We start from the raw sequence: 17,348 nt of genomic DNA on the forward strand, positions 1-17,348 counted from the left end.
ATCGACAGTCTTTATTACACCTGGTACTGCAGTTATAACTCATTAAGCCAACAAGAAGAGATATAATGATATAACTTTTGGATTTCTTCCTGACGCAAATCAGACCAGTTCAACTGTGCAAGATTTCTGTGTACTAAACTCTACAGCAAACGTAAGTTGGCCGGTGTCATTTTTGGCCTATATATTATCCAACAGTAGTTGGTAAAGTTCTCTGATGTCAGCAGGATGGTTTTCTATCCACTTTGGCTATGTATTTCTGTTCCAAAAACACTTCCAAGAAGGCATCATAGCATAAAAAACTATCACATTTCTCCACCAGCATCATCTCTCTCACAAATTAAATTATCTCAATTGCTTTGATACAGATAATTGCAATCCCTTTGTTTATGAATCTGTCAGATTAAAAATTCATGGCCCCTATACAGTAAAAAAATAAATAAATAAAAATACACAAAGTATTCCACCTCTAATGAAAGTTTAATCACAATCTGATAGCAGGGGCTCACAGTGAGCTCAGAGCAGCACTTGTGTGGCGTGATCTCTTTGCTGGTCAATAGTAGGGGTAGCACACTTCATCTAGCCGTCTGTGCCAGCCATCTTGCTTGCTTCTCCACAGCCAGACCTCTCTCCCCATCGTAAGAACTTCCTCTTTTCAATTCCTTGCATTATCCAAATGAATATGGAGGTCTCGGGCCAGGAACAAAGCTCCGAACAGCTGGATTTAGAGGACATCTCAAGGAAAATTTCATTCCTTGACAAATGGAGGCAAATCTTTAGTTACCACAGGTAAGATGTTCTCATTTTCTCATTTCTTCAGAAACAAAAGGATTTTCGGTGCTTGCAACGTGCGAAATTTCCATTATACATTTACCTTTAAAATGCTTCAGGCGTAACTATTTGTGGACAGAGACTTCCCTAGCAAGGTTGGGGTTTGGGAGGTTTGTGGATGTGAGATGTGAAGAGAGTGAGTAACTTACTTGATGTTTCTCTTTCATTTAAAGGTTGAGAACCAATAATACAACCCCTCAGGTAATTACTTTTCTCAAAGCCAATGTGTTCTCCTTTAGTTGCTTCTTCAAACAATCACATTAACAGCATAATCTGCATTTATTCTTTGCACATAATGTCATTCAGGCACTGGCATTTAATGCATGAAAACCTAAAACTAGAAAGCCTGTCAATCTTTTTTCTTGCGCTTTTCTATAGAAGTATCTTTCTACTTCTAAGAGCTATGTTTTTATCATTAAGAGCATCATATAGTTATTATTTTAGAAAAAAGTTAATATTAAAATCTAAAGTTCCTATATTTGTGAAATAACAGTGGATTCTGACAACCAAGTGCTTCTGTGTCCCTGAAGAAAAGCAGTTTTGAAAATAGTTATTTTTATTCAGCTTGTAAAAAATTGTTTTCCTCTACCATTTTCAAATAAGAGAAAGATGAATGAGTTCTTGTGCTAAAAAGGTATTTTAAAATATGATATACAATATAAGATGAAAGATATTTATGCCTCATGTAAATTGAAAAGGTTAGAAGGTAATGGACTTTGTATTTCAGGTATTACTTCAATCACTGAGCAAACAGCACAAAATATTATGGTGGTTTTCCTGGCACTAGTATATATGATCAAACAATTGAATCATTAATATTTTAACTATAATGCTAAAGAATCTTGCTCCAAATAGCCTATGATCAAAAGTCTTATTTACGCTAAAACGCTCTTAACCATAGTCTAAATTAGAATCAGAGCAATAATGCTTCTATCTTACTCTTGGAAGTATTAAATGGAGATATCTATCATTTGGGGGGATAGAACATTTCAAAAGATAAAACAATCTTTAAAAGAAAAAAAAGTCAAATTATGCCCTACCCAAGGTAAGGAAAACCCATTGGCACAAATGTAAAGATTTTCCATTTGATTTACAAATTGCGTCTTAGCTGATCAGTAGTCTGTGACTTGGATGCTGTGCTTCTGAGATAAGAAAGTCTTTGCCTCTAGGAATACAGAAAAACTAAAAAGGCAGTTTCTCCCATGTTTCAGCCACCAATAGGACAGATTTGTTTCATGACATTGTATAAAACCTAAGTAAATTTGAGGAAGAGTTGATGTTAACTTACAGTGACATGTCATGAGAATCAGTCAAGAAAAGTGAAAATAATTTTTTTAAGGAAAAAGAACTATTATACTCACTTGTTGGGGAGTAGGAATCTGAAAGAATTAAAAAGAGATAACCTGACTTCATTTATTGGCCAGTTAACAATGTAATGAGAAATACTTTATGTAGACTGGCAAGATTCCTTCTAAGTTTGTAAAATGTTGTTTTCTCAAAACAAGAGACAGTGACATTTACATTCTTCTCTAAACATAATTTCAACTCAAGGTCCTGATGGCATTAATTATGTTTCCATAGTTACATTTAACCTCTCCGAGTCACACAGACCTTATGAGAAAGCCCTTTGGCACAGACACTGGGATTTTTCTGCCTTTTTGTTGCTGTTTATCACAATTTTTAGCCATCTTTCAAAGTGAGACAACATTTTCTGAACACTGGTATTTCAGAGAGAGAGAGAAAGAGAAAATTTAAAACAAGGTCATCACCAGCTCTGTTTGCTTTGTCTTTTGGGTGGTGGTATTTGTACAGAATCATGAATGTAACCATACATCTGCTGATGAAAATGAAGATACAACAGGAATACCTCAGCCCAAAGGACAAGGACATTTGCCATCAAGTGGCCTTTGTTCTATTCCCAAGCCCTCTATCATCTCTTCAAAATTGGGCGGCTTTCCTATCTCCCTAGCAATGACCACGGTAAGTATAGCTTGTCAATTAAACATGAAATGAAACGTAATCTTCCCAAAACAACAAGTCTGGGGAATCTTATCTGCTGTCATGTAAGAGTATTATTGAAGATAAGACTGCAGACGGTTGTTATTGGTAAAAGAGAATATAATTAAAATGACTTATTTATGGTATTCTTCAAGGACATTGATAGTGGTATAGCCCTTTCCTCCCAAACTCTGAGGATCTATTTATTCACTTCCTCAATTTGACAGTGAAATTTGAGAGAGTGGGTTATATTAAAATAACTCACTATGGAAGGTAGGACAGGACAGACTGAGACAGTGTAGATGTGTAAGAACGTACCCAGCCTGGATGTGTGCAGGAGGGAGAGGGCTGGGGGAACCTGCCAGGCCCTGTCCTGGGCAAGAAGCTGATCGCATGAAATAGTTTTCTGGGGCTGCCAATGAATACACAGATTTGAAAAGAACATGACATTGCAGGATCCAAATCACCGGGATCTGTAAGCTACTGGTCCTAGGGACCATTTGCTCAATTTAAGATTTCCTGGCTGGGCACGGTGGCTCAAGCCTGTAATCCCAGCACTGTGGGAGGCCGAGGCGGGTGGATCACGAGGTCAAGAGATCGAGACCATCCTGGTCAACATGGTGAAACCCCGTCTCTACTAAAAATACAAAAAATTAGCTGGGCATGGTGGCGCGTGCCTGTAATCCCAGTGACTCAGGAGGCTGGGGCAGGAGAATTGCCTGAACCCGGGAGGCGGAGGTTGAGGTGAGCCGAGATCGCACCATTGCACTCCAGCCTGGGTAACATGAGCGAAACTCCGTCTCAAAAAAAAAAAAAAAAAACATTGGAAGATTTCCCCCGAGTAGGGGCAAGGGGCTGAGGCAGAGATCCAAAAGGACCAGCTGTCATGGTCAAAAAGATGCCATTGGAAACTGGGGAAGCAGAGGCCAGGGTCAAGCCAAAGTAAAAGCACCAGAGAGGCTAAGAGGTCCGTCCCATTGGATTGCCCTCCAATGTAGCCCTTTGAATCAGAAACAAAACTCAGGGCTTCACAAGACAATTTCCCCATCATTTCCGTATCTCCTACACCTCCACATTATATTCTAGAAGCTCAGGCAGAGAGCTCTACCCAGGGCCTTAAGAATGAGAGTTGGAAGAGGCACTTCCTTCCTGAGGACGTGCTGCCAGACATGTGTGTTTGCAGAAACAACCCAGGACCAGCCTAGGCATCTGGGCAAAGGCTAGCAAGACTGGCCCTGCAGTCAGGCCTGCCATGTACATCAAGTTGCACAGTTTGTGCACTTCACACAAGATACCACCTGAGAGGATGAGTGGGGACTACTCCCCCTTTGGGGGAAACCACATGAAGCCTAACACAGAGTCTCCATCAGCTTTTTGAGCATGAAGGCTGGTGGCCCCGACTGCAGTATTTCCAGCTCTCAATTTAACCTTTCCTTAAGCTCCCTGAGACAGGACACAATCAGATGCAGAGACCACAGCCCCTGGGTTATTTTTTTTTTAATCATACAAATCCTCCCAGGCTTCACTGAACAACTTTCTCCACTGTCACACTTGCAGTACAGATGCACTGGGAGGCCTCACTTGCTCTTTCTCGTTGTCGAAAATCTGTCTGCCTCGGCTGAGCACGGTGGCTCGCACCGCCTGGAATCCCAATACTGTGGGAGGCCGAGGCGGGTGGATCGCTTGAGGCCAGGAGTTCAAGGCCAGACTGGCCAACATGACAAAACCCCACCTCTACTAAAAATATAAAAATTAGTCAGGCATGGTGGCACATGCCTGTAGTCCCAGCTACTCAGGAGGCTGAGGCAGGAGAATTGTTTGAACCCAGGAGGTGGAAGTTGCAGTGAGCCGAGATCCTGCAAGTACACTCTAGCCTGGGTGACACAGCAAGACTCTGTCTCAAAAAAAGAAAGAAAAAGAAAGTACAAAAGGAAGAAGGAAAGAGAAGAAAAGAGAAAAAGGAAAGGAAAGGAAGAAAAGAGAGAAAAAGAAAGAAAGAAGAAATAGAAGAGAAAGAAAGAAAATAAATCTATCTGCCTCAATTCACCTTGCTTCCCTCTTTTTGCTCAAATGCCTGAAGTCACAGGAAGATGGGCAGGTCCACAGAGCTCCTGGAACACTGCACTTGACTCAGTGGCCTTGAAGCCTCTCGTTGGAACCTCAAGTTGTGTCTTACACAGATAGTTCATCGCTGTATTTTCAAGCAATGAAGACAGATAATATGTAATCCTGCCAGGGCCCCCAGGCCTCAGTGATTCTGCTGCCTACACTGTGAAATAGACCAGAAGTTAGAGCAACTATCTGCATTTTACTTGACAAGGAAATGTTTTTAATGAAAAAGTTTAATAAAAATATATTTTTGGCTTCTGCAATGAATTTCTTTGGAGAATGTTATTTTAAAATTTACACATATCTGAAAAATAGGCCACCTTTTATGTGAAAATGAGAGAATTATGATTCTATATTGATACCTGCCTGTAAAAGAAGTAAATTCCAGAAGGTTCCTAAAACACAACAGTGGGTACAAGGGAGACGTGATGGGAGAGCATCTTCACCACATACCTTTTGTTTCTCTGGATTTTGAACCACGTGAATATACTATTTTTTAAACACATGCACAAATTTTAAAAATAGAAAAAGCATTCAGAGATGTTTGCTAAATCTCCTCGTCTTTCCCCGTTATTAGGTAGGTTAAAAACTCTGAGTCTGAATATTCCCAGTTATCTACAATCACAAACATGATACAACCGGGGGCTGCCCGTGACTATGCCAAGGGTAGAGATCTCCTTTGGAAAAGGCTGGAAGACAAAAGATTTAGAAATGAAGTTGATGGAGGGTTAAAGTACCAGAAATAGAGATAATTGATTTTTCTTAAAAAAAAAAAAAAAAAAAAAGAATTTGGATTTATTCCCATTATATGGGTCAGATGATCGTGTGTCCTTTAAATAGCAGTAGCATTAATTAAACACATCTTGGGAATTCAGGATGATGAGCGTGGGATTCTAAATGTGCTTGTTCTAAGGAAGCAGGCTGGAAGTTTGACCAATTCTAATCGATGTTTGAGCAGTGCAGCCACCTGGCAAATTGTCAGAGCTATTGAATCCTAATGCTCACTCCAGAAGGCCTTTTGTTGTCATTCTGCTGTTCTTTTCTCTGTTTAGATTAGGAATGCATGGCATTTCCTGACACTGGCACACACCGTCTCTTTGCTGGGAATCTTCTCTGAAAATGGGGGTTGGGTAAAGCACCTTATGCACCTTCGCCTTCCTTAGCTCTCCTGTTTCTTACCTTTTGCTGCCCCCTTTCCAATACTACAGCCTTCTTCCTTCACCCAACCTGACATCTTTGAATGTGTGTGGAGAAGCAAACTCTGGCCAAGGTGAAATCGTGGGAAAGGTGAGCATCACCTCTAGGCTCTTCCACCAGCCTCACCTAATGGTCTTCCTTTTCTCCAGTGGCAGTTTCTCCCCGTCTCCCACTCCCAAGCCCTTTTCTGGACTCAGCCTTGAACACATTTCTGTAGCTGCAATATCATCCAGGAATATCACAGCAACAATGCAATACCAAGAGATCAAAATATTCTGAGAGACTCAAATGAATGAATCTCTAAAAGGGGACAACAGGCAGGGTGTGCTTTTTGGGAGAAGGAAGCACAGCCTGGCATCCCCCACATAAGGTCTAGCTCATAGATGGGCCTTGATAGGTACAAATTAATTCAGTGCCTCTGGATAATCTACTAGTGCACCTCAGGCTAGAGTAGGGGTGTCCTTCGTGTACCCCTCCAGACGCACGGTCCACCCTTTCCAGCCTACTCTCTGCCCAGTAGCGAGGCGGACCTGTGGAGAGACTGACCTCCATCAACAGGGCACCCTCCTCCTCTGGCTTCCTGTTGAATCTGAGCAATGGGGAGCCTGAAAGGAAACTAAAGGGAGGGAAGGGAAGTGAAGGAAGTCAGGTTGCTCGTGGCTGGACGATTCCCTCTCCTCTCGTAGCAGTCCTCTCCCCAGCTCTCTCTTCCTTCTGGTTCAAGTCACCATTCCTTTGCGTGCTCCTTCAGGGCTAGGGGTCATAATGACTTCCCACTGTTGCTGGGACACTACGTTACCCATAGTGGTGTCCCCACGCCCAGCCCACATCTTTATAAATAGTCTCTGTCTTAAATGTTCCTCAAATTAATTATCTGACTTGAGAATGCCATCTGTTTCCTGCTGGGACACTGGCTGGTACAAGTTGAAAGGCTTGCATTTGAGTCTGGGCACTGCCATTAACTATAGATGTGACCTTGCATGTGCCGCTTAGCTGTTCTGGGCCTCCAGTCCTTTCACTGTAAAATGAAAGAGTCAAATTAGAATTTTAAAAACTCAACAAATACTTATTTTGAGCCTCCTACATACCAGGCACACACCAGATGCTAAGAAATTGATCACAAACATGATAGAACCAAGAGTTGCCTACTCTATTCATCAGTCTAGGATAGAAATGTCTTCTTAGAACTCACTAATTCTAAAAGCTCTGATTCCATGATGGTCTAGTCATTCATAAGGCAAGAAGAGATTTAGGGAAGGAGCTTCAAAGAGGATTGGTCTACCTCAAATTAGGGGTGGCAGGTGGTCACAGGAAAGCTCTAAACCCAGGGACAAAGTACAAAGCAGTCAGGGTAAAAAGATTAAACCTGTTGGAAAGAATGAATCAGGGCCTCTATCTTTGAATATGTGTGGGTAAATGATGATCACCATCACTGTCATCATAGCAATCAAATGGAACAAAGTGCTAGGAAAGAAAGGAATTCTTCACAAATATAGAATACTAGCAAAGCACAAAGAGAAAACTATAAACCATGCTTGATTGTATTAATAATCATGGCGGCCACTTCTTAGGACCATTTACCATCTGTTTCTAGTTACTAGACAGCACAACAGCACAGTAGTTATGTGTCAGGTTAATCTCAGTATAAATAGTATTTGATATTTGAAAGTAAATGTTACACAAGTAAGTTGGGTCATGTTTGTTGGCACACTGGCCAACGGGGCCTGCCCAGAGAGACCCGCAGCCCCTCTGTTCTCCAGCCTCCTCAAAGGGACAGCTGGAGAGAGAAGCTTTCTAGTTGCAGGTGGGAACTGGCAGCAGAAACAAGAGTGTGGTTTGGCTTGCAGAACTTTTTAAATTGAAGTGAAATTCTAAGCCTTCTTAGTCTCAACGGTCTTAATCTTCCGCATTTCTACACGGCTTTTCCTCTCTTACTGATGCCAGTCTCTGGTCTTTTTCCATCTGTGTCAGGACTTTCTTCCATACAGCACAAGATGTTCCTGGGTAGACAGGCTGTGTTTTCACAAAGGTAATAACACCCTACATTCACTTAGAACTTAGGGTTCCCAAAGTCCTTTTCCATGCTTCTCTTTCAGTTAGAGCCAGGATGTGGACCAAGCAAGGGTCACCCCATTTCTGGTCAAGTAAATTACGTCTTAGAGAGTTTCAGTAATTTGTCCAAGTTCACATGGTCAGTAAGGAGCAGAACTGGGGCTTCTCTGCCCTTGAGTTGGGAGCAGTCTTTCTGTACTGTGCAATCTTCAATGTCAGGGAGACGTTTTCCATTAGTTTTCAGTGCCTGTCCTGGGGATGTTCTGGGTCGAGGACCCTCTTTGGCCATAGCACATACCAAGTCTGTGTCTTCCAGTGCAGCCTCTGTGCCTCTCCGCTACCTCTCCTTGATGTGCTGTTGCTTGGAGACAGAGAACACATAGTTTTTCTTCAAGTGGGTCCTTGCTCACACTGAAATGCATCTGCACCTTTTCTTGGTAGAGACAATCTTTTCTTTTGAGGGTGAAAGTAGAGATGGCCAGGAAATAAATTCTAACCTTAAACCAGTCCCTGGGCCAATCATAGGAAGAATGTTACAGATGCATGCTTCTCCCACATCTTTTTTTTCATCCTTTTATGAAACCAGTAGGGCCTGCTCTCAGGGCCTGCTTCATGCACAGCTGGGAAAAGGCACCTTGGCCCTGGGTCCATTGAGCTCCATGCTCCATTTGTCCACACTCTGAATGGCTGCAAGTGCCTGAATATGATATTTAAAGTCATCCAGGATGAGGCCCACGGTACTTTCCAATCTGAGCTTCTACTCATCTTCCCACCCCTTGGCCTACACACACACACACACACACACAGACACACACACACAGTTCCAGTCACATTGAACTCTTACTCCTCATCCCAGGACACCCCAGGTACTGATGTGTGTGTGTTTGCAGATCTTGCTCTCTTTCCAGCCTCCCCCCTGTTACAGGTAATAGGCTGGTGTGTGGCATGTCCCACGGTGTGGATGTGTCTCTCTGCTGGATCAAGGGATGCTTCTAGGGATATGGCATTAAGTAACATATTATGTATCATTGAGTTACCTAGTGAGAAAGGGATCCCCTTCTCTACTCTGACAGATCAGAGAGACAGACAGTACAGTAAAGGGCAGTACACATTCACACCTCTTTAATACTTCTTACCTTCCTTTTAAATTATTAAGAGTACAAGGCCCAATCAGAGCTTTCACAGGCAGCAGTTTCTAGCTGTAATTTATAACATTATTTTATTTTCATATTTTTATCATGCATGGCAAATGATTTTGATTCCCATTTAAGGAAGTTTATATAAAGTGTCTTTCTTAAATATTTTCTAAGTTACAAAATGCATCCCAAGCTAGTGAAGAGTATTAACTAGATCGATTTCACCTCCCTGCCACCTCCACCAGAACAGGTGCTGGTATCTATGGCTGACAGACCCATAGATGTTTCACATCATAGGACCTTTGTGCAGGCAACCCCCAATACCAGCCAGGAGCCTGGTAGACTTGCTGGTGGCTAGATCTAGAAGAGAGACAACAATCACTGCAGCTCAGCTTTCGGGAAGCCACATCCATAGAAAAAGGGAGAGAGTACTACATCAAGGGAACACCCCGTGGGACAAAAGAATCTGAATAACAGCCTTTACTCCTAGATATTCCTTCTGACAGAGTCTACCCAAATGAGAAGAAACCAGAAAAACAACTATGGTAATAAGACAAAACAAAGTTTTTTGACACCCCCCCCAAAAAAAATTACACTAGCTCCCCAGCAACGAACCCAAACAGAATAAATCCCTGATTTACCTGAAAAGCGATTCAGGAGGTTAGTTATTAAGCTAATCAGGGAGACACCAGAGAAAGGTGAAGCCCAATGTAGGAAATCAAAAAAAAATTATACAAGAAGTGAAGGGAGAAATATTCAAGGAACAGATAACATAAATAAAAAACGATCAAAACTTCAGGAAACAACGGATCCACTTATAGAAATGTAAAATGCTCCGGAAAGTCTCAGCAACAGAACTGAACAAGTAGAAGAAAGAAATTCAGAGCTCGAAGACAAGGTCTTCAAATTAACCCAATCCAACAAAGACAAAGAAAAAAGAATCCGAAAATATGAACAAAGCCTCCAAGAAGTCTGGGATTATGTTAAATGACCAAACCTAAGAATAATCGGCATCTCTGAGGAAGAAGAGAAAGCTACAAGTTTGGAAAACATACTTGGGGGAATAATTGAGAATAACGTCCCCAGCCTTACTAGAGGGGAAGGCTCTCATTTCTTTCCCCTCTTTTCAAACATAGACATCCAAATGTAAGAACCACAAAGAACAATTGGGAAATTTATCATAAAAAGATCATCACTTAGGCACATTGTCATCAGGTTGTCTAAAGTTAAGATGAAAGAAAGAATCTTAAGAGCTGTGAGACAAGGCAGGTGGTTTCACACCTATAATCCCAGCACTTCAGAGGTGAGCAGATCACCTGAGGCCAGGAGTTCAAAAGCAGTCTGGCCAATGTGGCAAAACCTTGTCTCTACTAAAAACACAAAAATGAACTGGGTGTGGTGGCACGCGCCTGTAATCCCAGCTACTCAAGAGGCTGAGGCAGGAGAATCACTTGAACCCAGAGGCAGAGGTTGCAGTGAGTCAAGATCATGCCACTGTACCCCAGCCTGGGCAGCAGAGTGAGACCCCACCTCAAAACAAAAACAAACGAAGAGAGCTTTGAGACCAAAACACCAGGTAACCTACAAAGGAAAACCTATCAGATTAACAGCAGATTTCTCAGCAGAAATCCTACAAGCTAGAAGAGATTGGGGCACTATCTTTAGCCTCTTCAAGTATTAATAAAATAATAATTGGTACACAAAAATGACAGAAAACATAAAGATGGCACATACATGATTAAAGCAAGGCAGGTGTTAAGAGAATGGGTAACCCAGCTATGTCTACTAGCTGGCTGAACAAAGGCAAATACTCTCACCTCTTTGTGCTTCAGTTCCCTCATCTGGACAAAAGCTGGATAACGGCACCTACTTCGTAAAATTAAATGAAGAGAATAAATGGGAAGCATTTATCCCAGTGGCTGGTACACAGAAAATGCTCAGTAAATGCTAGATGCCATTGACCAGCCTCGTTCAAATGCTAGTTCTTCTAGGAAGCCTTCCTGAGTGCTTCAATCAGAAGTTCTCTCTCCCCGCCACCCCCGTTTCTCATAGTACTTTTTACTTAAGGAGAGTCACATGTTCTGTCTTGTACATAGCTGTGGGGTATTAGACTTTTTACATAACTATATCCCACACAGGACCTAGTACATGCTAAATGATCGATCAGTCTTTGATTATGAATAATTCCCTTTTTTCCCATATATTTGGTTTATAAAAATCTTGTTCCCATTTTTCTGGGAAGCTCTAAAAGATCCTCTTGAATCTCAGCATGCTGCAGAGTATTTAGGAAAACCTCAAAGACCCTGAGATAGAGAGAACGCTTGTTTCATATCATTAAAATCGTGACTGTACTAGGCTAGATACATGAGGTCCTACCTGTTCCTTTTTTGTGGAGTGAGAGACAAAAACCCAAAGATGGGAGAGGCAGGGTGACAGCCACGGTTATGGGGCAAGAGCTGTAGACACAGAGCAGCCGAAGTGAACTACAAGGTAGATGGCTGGCAAAGGAAGGTGAGACGCGAGGGACAAACGTCGTCTAGGCATCTTCTGCCCAGGACTTCACACAATTAAAACTGGGGACTAGGGTAATATGTAAGCCTGAATACAGAAAGGAACGAGGCCCACTCCTTGGTCTCACCATGAGAAATATGTCTAGGAAGAATTATCTTTGGTTGAATAAATTCTATCCCCTTTTCAGAAGCTGCGGCAGATTCTGTTTGGAAACACAGTCCGTGTCTTCAGCTATAACTGGAAAAAGGCCTATTTCAGATTCCACGATCCTTTTTCTGAACTAGCTTTCACTCTGGAAGTGGGAAAGGTAATAGCCAGTTTATAATTTTAAAAAATCTTAATCCCATGTTACTTATCCATGTACCCTTTCTGTCCACATCCATGTAAATGCATGTCATTATAATCATATGTAGAAATATATTTATAATATAAAGTTTAACCTTAAATGATAACAGACTATTTAAAATTACCTTGTAACAAGCCTAAAAATCTGATATGGGCTGGGCACGGTGGCTCACGCCTGTAATCCCAGCACTTTGGGAGGCTGAGGTGGGTAGATCACCTGAAGTCAGGAGTTCGAGACCAGCCTGGCCAACATGGTAAAACCCCGTCTCTACTAAAAATACAAAAATTAGCTGGGTATAGTGGCACATGCCTGTAATCCCAAGTACTCGGGAGGTTGAGGTAGGAGAATCTCCTGAACCTGGAAGGCAGAGGTTGCAGTGAGACAAGGTCAGGCCACTGCACTTCAGCCTGGGAGACAGAGTGAGACTCCATCTCAAAAAAAAAAAACAAAAAAACAAAAAAAAAAACTGATATGAAGCAGGGACATGGTGAAGGCAGGATGGAGGACGTACATCCCCAGATTCTGCTAGACACTGCAGAATCCAGCCCAGCCATAGCACCAGCCATGGCCGCAGAAAGGAGTGCAACAAATACAGCATGGTGTCCCTTTGCCAAGCTCCAGGGAATACCAGAAGGGAGAAGCCTGCAGAAAAGAATCGATAACGTTAATTTCCAAGAGTTCTCTTTTGTAATGTTGGCCCGTGTGGTTCCCCTATACTTGTAAAGTCGCTCCGTCTCACACGTCGTCATTCATCCTCATTTCAGGGAGGGGCCCGAAGCATTCAGATGGCTGTGCAAGGATCCATCATCAAATACTTGTTGTTTACCAGGAAAGGAAAAGACTGTAACCTTGGCAGGTAAGAGGACTGTGAAAAGTACTTGAATTACTCATTTCACTAGAGAATCTTTATATGCTAAATAATCATAACTGAAAATTTCAGGTTGTCTCAGGAAGGAAATCTGCCTCCTAAGACAGAAATGGCCCTGTCTGTTCCAGAGAGGCTGGATTTCACCACTGGGAAGGGCTTTGCTGGAGTCATTCTGAGTGTTCAGTTGCAGGGATCATGTTGACAGGTTTTATGCTCTACTGTAGACCACCTGTCAGGTAGAATTAAGCACCAGGTCTCAGGTGGGCCTACTTGTTCATATTTGATGGGAAGTGCTAACCTAACAATTAGGGAGGAACAAAGGGGTGATATAAAAAACCTGATAAATGATCAAACCTCCTATTTAACCAGGCTGATAAGGTATGATGTTTGGTTTTTGCCTATTTTTAAAGATCAGCTCAAGTTTATTCAAATTACTTTATTCTTAGAAGCTAACAAACCCCTATCATGTGCAAAGCCCTATGCTAGATATTAGAGGAATTATAAATACTCTAACCTCAGGCAGGTGAAGTTATTACCCCCAAAGAGGCACTAAATGTATAATATGTTCTCAGATTGTGAACTGCCAGGTTCCCTAGAAGCAGAGCCCACGATGGGGATTTTTGACGCAAGTGATTTATTAAGGGAATGCCCTCAGGAGAACACTGTAAGTAAGTGAGGGAACCAGGACAGGGAAGGAGAAGCTGAGGAAGACCGTGGTATCCAGCAACATCAATCTGATGTCACTGGGAGCTCGGCACATGGATTTCACTGCAGAGCCTGCCCCATCTTCAGATGAGGGAGCAGGCCTTCTGTACCTCTTGCTCTAATCAGGCACTGGCTGTGGGCCAACCTTAGAGAGGAGGCATAACTCCTGCCCACTTCTGGGCAAGGTGGCTTCAATCCTTCAGAGAAAGTAGAAAAGTGGGAGCCACTGGCCACAGTACCCAAAGCAGCTGGGAATGAGTCCATCTCCCGAGCAAAATGGATTACAGGGAATTCCAATGGAACACACACATTTGTCACATAAATGTAAGGCGCGTAGCACAGCACTGTACCTGGCCTATGGCGAATATTAAATAAATGTGAATAAGTAACTACATCTGCATGAAGCCTTCCTGAGCCCGTAGTCACAGGTCTCTACTTCCTGTTTTTTCTCATAGACTCTGTCATTCTCATTCTATTTTGCAATAGGGTTTTAGAGTATTAGGCTCCATTTTTTTTTTTTTTTTTTTTTTGAGACGGAGTCTTGTTCTGTTGTCCAGGCTGGAGTGCAATGGTGCAATGTCAGCTCACTGCAACCTCTGCCTCCTGGGTTCAAACCATTTTCCTGCGTAGCCTCCTGAGTAGCTTGGGACTACAGGTGTTCACCACCATGCCCAGATAATTTTTGTATTTTCAGGAGAGATACGGTTTTGCCATGTTGGCCAGGCTGGTCTTGAACTCCTGACCTCAAGTTATCCACCTGCCTCAGCCTCCCAAAGTACTGGGATTACAGGCATGAGTCACCATGGCTGGCCTTTTGTTATTTCTGTATCACCACAGAGCTAGATAGATTGTATAAATCATTGCTGAGTTAATTAATTAATCCTTCTCCATGTTTCTTTAGAGAGACTACAGTTCTTAATGTTAAATATTTAGGAAATAAACAGAGTAAAGGTCTCCCACTGTGTAAAGACTGGCTCCTACTTCTTGGGAAGACTGGCTAGATCCTGAGTGTGTTCAGTGCAGTATAAAATTCAAGGGCAGGAACTGGGGAGCCAGGTGAGCTGGGTGTAAATCACTGCTCTCTGAAGATGAATGACCAGGAACAAATTACTTCACATATCTGTGTCTCACTTTCCTGACCTCCAAAATGGGAGTAATACTAGTGTCTACATTACAGGGCTGTCGTGGGATAGGTGTGAAGTACATACACAGTGCTGAGGCTCAGTGAGTGCCGGGTGAGTGTAACCTACAGACCAATAGGGGAGATCCGAGGTGGCCATCGGATGATGCATAGGATGTGACTAGGCAGAAAGGACAGATGTGGACGCTAAAAGCAGAAGTGCATGAGAAAAGACATGGAGGTGGGGTGCCTGTTCAGAGGACTGGTCCATCTGGGGAAGAGGGTTTGCAAAATGGAAACTTGCAGATAACGCTACAAGGATTGTTGTGACTGAGCTTGAAACAGGCCTTTTTTTTTTTATCAGCTGAGGAGTCTGGATTGATTGCTGCTTGAGTTCAGGAGAAAAGGTAGTGTTGGGATTCCTGGGGGTCATACTGCACAGGGAGAGACTGGCTGAGGTCATAGCAGAAAGGAAAAGGCCCTCAGTGACATCCTCACATCGTAGGTCAACACCCACTGCTGCCCATATTCGGAAGAGAACATAAAATTGAAGACCTCGGCACATAGCTAGGTGATGTTCTTTACAATGGTTTCCTACCCCTGCTTCTGCATTGTAGCTTACGTGAAATAAGCAAGAAGGAACAGGACCAAGCCCTGGCTGCTGCACTTGCTGGCATCCTGTGGGCTGCAGGAGCAGCTCAGAAGGCCACCATCTGTCTTGTTTCTGAGGAGACTTATGTTGCCTCGACTCCAGACTACTCTGTGGACAATTTCACTGAGCGAGTAAGTGAAATATGGTAATAACAGTCCTCCCTGTCCTGCCAGATGAAAGGCCAACGAAGCCTGTGCATGTAATAGATTTACCATGGATATGCAGGTGGGGCCCCATCCATGCTCCTGATGTGAGTGGAGGAAAATACCAAGGGCTATAAGTGATCCAAGCAGACAAAGCAGGGAATCCAGTTGTAAATTCCTCCTTCCAGAATTCACCATGAACAAAAATATCTCCCATTGGAAATCATCACAAACTATATTTCCATATCCACAGTCTGAAAGACAGCTAAATTTCACCTATTAGACAAAAATCTCTTTCTAGTTTTACTGCTCAAGATATTACATGATTTCAACCTGAGGAATGCTGGTGATGCTGGTAGCTACCCAGTTTCACAGTATATGTTTCGCATGGTTCTGTGTAAGATAATATGTTAATTTTTGGTAATGTGATTATGCAGTGAAACAAAAATCCCACTTGTGGCAAAACAGTGAGTTGACATCTCTTAGATGTAACTTTCATCTTCCTTTTCATTTTTATCTTCTGTTCCTGATTTATAGCTCCAGCTGTTTGAATTTTTAGAGAAAGAAGCCGCTGAGAAATTCATCTATGATCACCTACAATGTGTAAGTGTTTAAGTGTTAATTCCTTTATGTTGCCTGATCTTACAGGGATCTTCTTCCTTTGATAAAGTCTATTTCTAATGATGCCTGTTAAGAAAACCAGGTCATTTTGAGGGCTAAGAAGGCAGAATGGGAGAACAAAAAAGATCTGCCTCTTCCTCCTCACAACCTAGAAAGAGGCCAGATCACACACAGACCCACCCACAAATGCCTCTTTTCCTTTGGTTAATCAAGACTAGAGAATAATACATTAGAGAGTATGTAACCAGTATTTCTTTTGCAGCAAGAGAGAATGTTAAAGCAGTCCTATGTCATCTAATGAATGAAAAATAAAAATGGTGAAAAAATAAAATAATCTAAGGTTCTTATCTAAGCTGTTAAAGTGACCATTCACATTGACTCCACATAATTGGCTTCAGGTCTTGAAAAGGTGGTCCTGTTTCACCTCGTCTATCAGCAGCTTCCGTATAGTGTCCTCCACTGCAACGATTCTTCCTCACCCCCAGAGTGGATGGGACAAAGAAGGGTGCGGTGATGATAGAAAATGAAAGGTACATTTTTAGGAAAACTCTATGCAGAAAGGAATAAAAGCTGATTTTCTGAAAAATCAGAAACATACAATGTGAAAGCAGAGGGCAATTAGCAAGATAACCATGAAGTGATACAACTGTTCATTGTATGGAGCAGGGAAAGGTGATCTCACAGGTCTGTTGTTAACTTGTATGGTAGGCAGAGGACTAGTCCCCCTAAAGAGGCCCAAATTCTATACCCGGGACTTGTGAATACGTTACATTACATGGCAAAGGGGAATTAAGGTTGCTAGTCAGCTGACTTTAAAATAGGGGAAAAGTCCTGGATGACCCAGGTGGGCCAGGTGGAATCACAATCACAAGGGTCACTAATACGGAAGAGAAAGCAGAAGAGGAAGTCAGAGAGAAGCGGTAGGAGAAGAGCGCCCCCTGTTGTTGCTGGCTTCGATCCGCTTCCATGACAGAAGAGCAGAGCCATGAACTAAGGAAAATGGGCCTTTCGAAACTGCTGAGGACTAGGAAACAGATTTTTCTCTAGCATTGCTAGAAGAAA

The 17,348-nt window shown here is 42.4% G+C and overlaps 1 protein-coding gene across 1 annotated transcript in view; it reads left to right on the plus strand.

Moving 5' to 3' along the window:
• The first annotated feature begins 537 nt into the window (after positions 1-537).
• The window catches only part of MINDY4B (MINDY family member 4B), a 37,604-nt gene continuing 20,793 nt past the window's right edge, over positions 538-17,348 (plus strand). Inside the window, exons 1-7 of the mRNA XM_032263256.1 lie at positions 538-786; positions 1,002-1,029; positions 2,641-2,808; positions 12,019-12,138; positions 12,942-13,033; positions 15,488-15,653; positions 16,203-16,268. Coding sequence (XP_032119147.1) covers positions 674-786; positions 1,002-1,029; positions 2,641-2,808; positions 12,019-12,138; positions 12,942-13,033; positions 15,488-15,653; positions 16,203-16,268 — 753 coding nt within the window. The 5' untranslated portion in view covers positions 538-673. The remainder of the gene's footprint in view (positions 787-1,001; positions 1,030-2,640; positions 2,809-12,018; positions 12,139-12,941; positions 13,034-15,487; positions 15,654-16,202; positions 16,269-17,348) is intronic.

The sequence above is a fragment of the Sapajus apella genome, unplaced genomic scaffold, assembly GCF_009761245.1.
Source record: "Sapajus apella isolate SASKATOON/1434 unplaced genomic scaffold, GSC_monkey_1.0 scaffold4, whole genome shotgun sequence".
Lineage (NCBI taxonomy): Eukaryota > Metazoa > Chordata > Mammalia > Primates > Cebidae > Sapajus > Sapajus apella.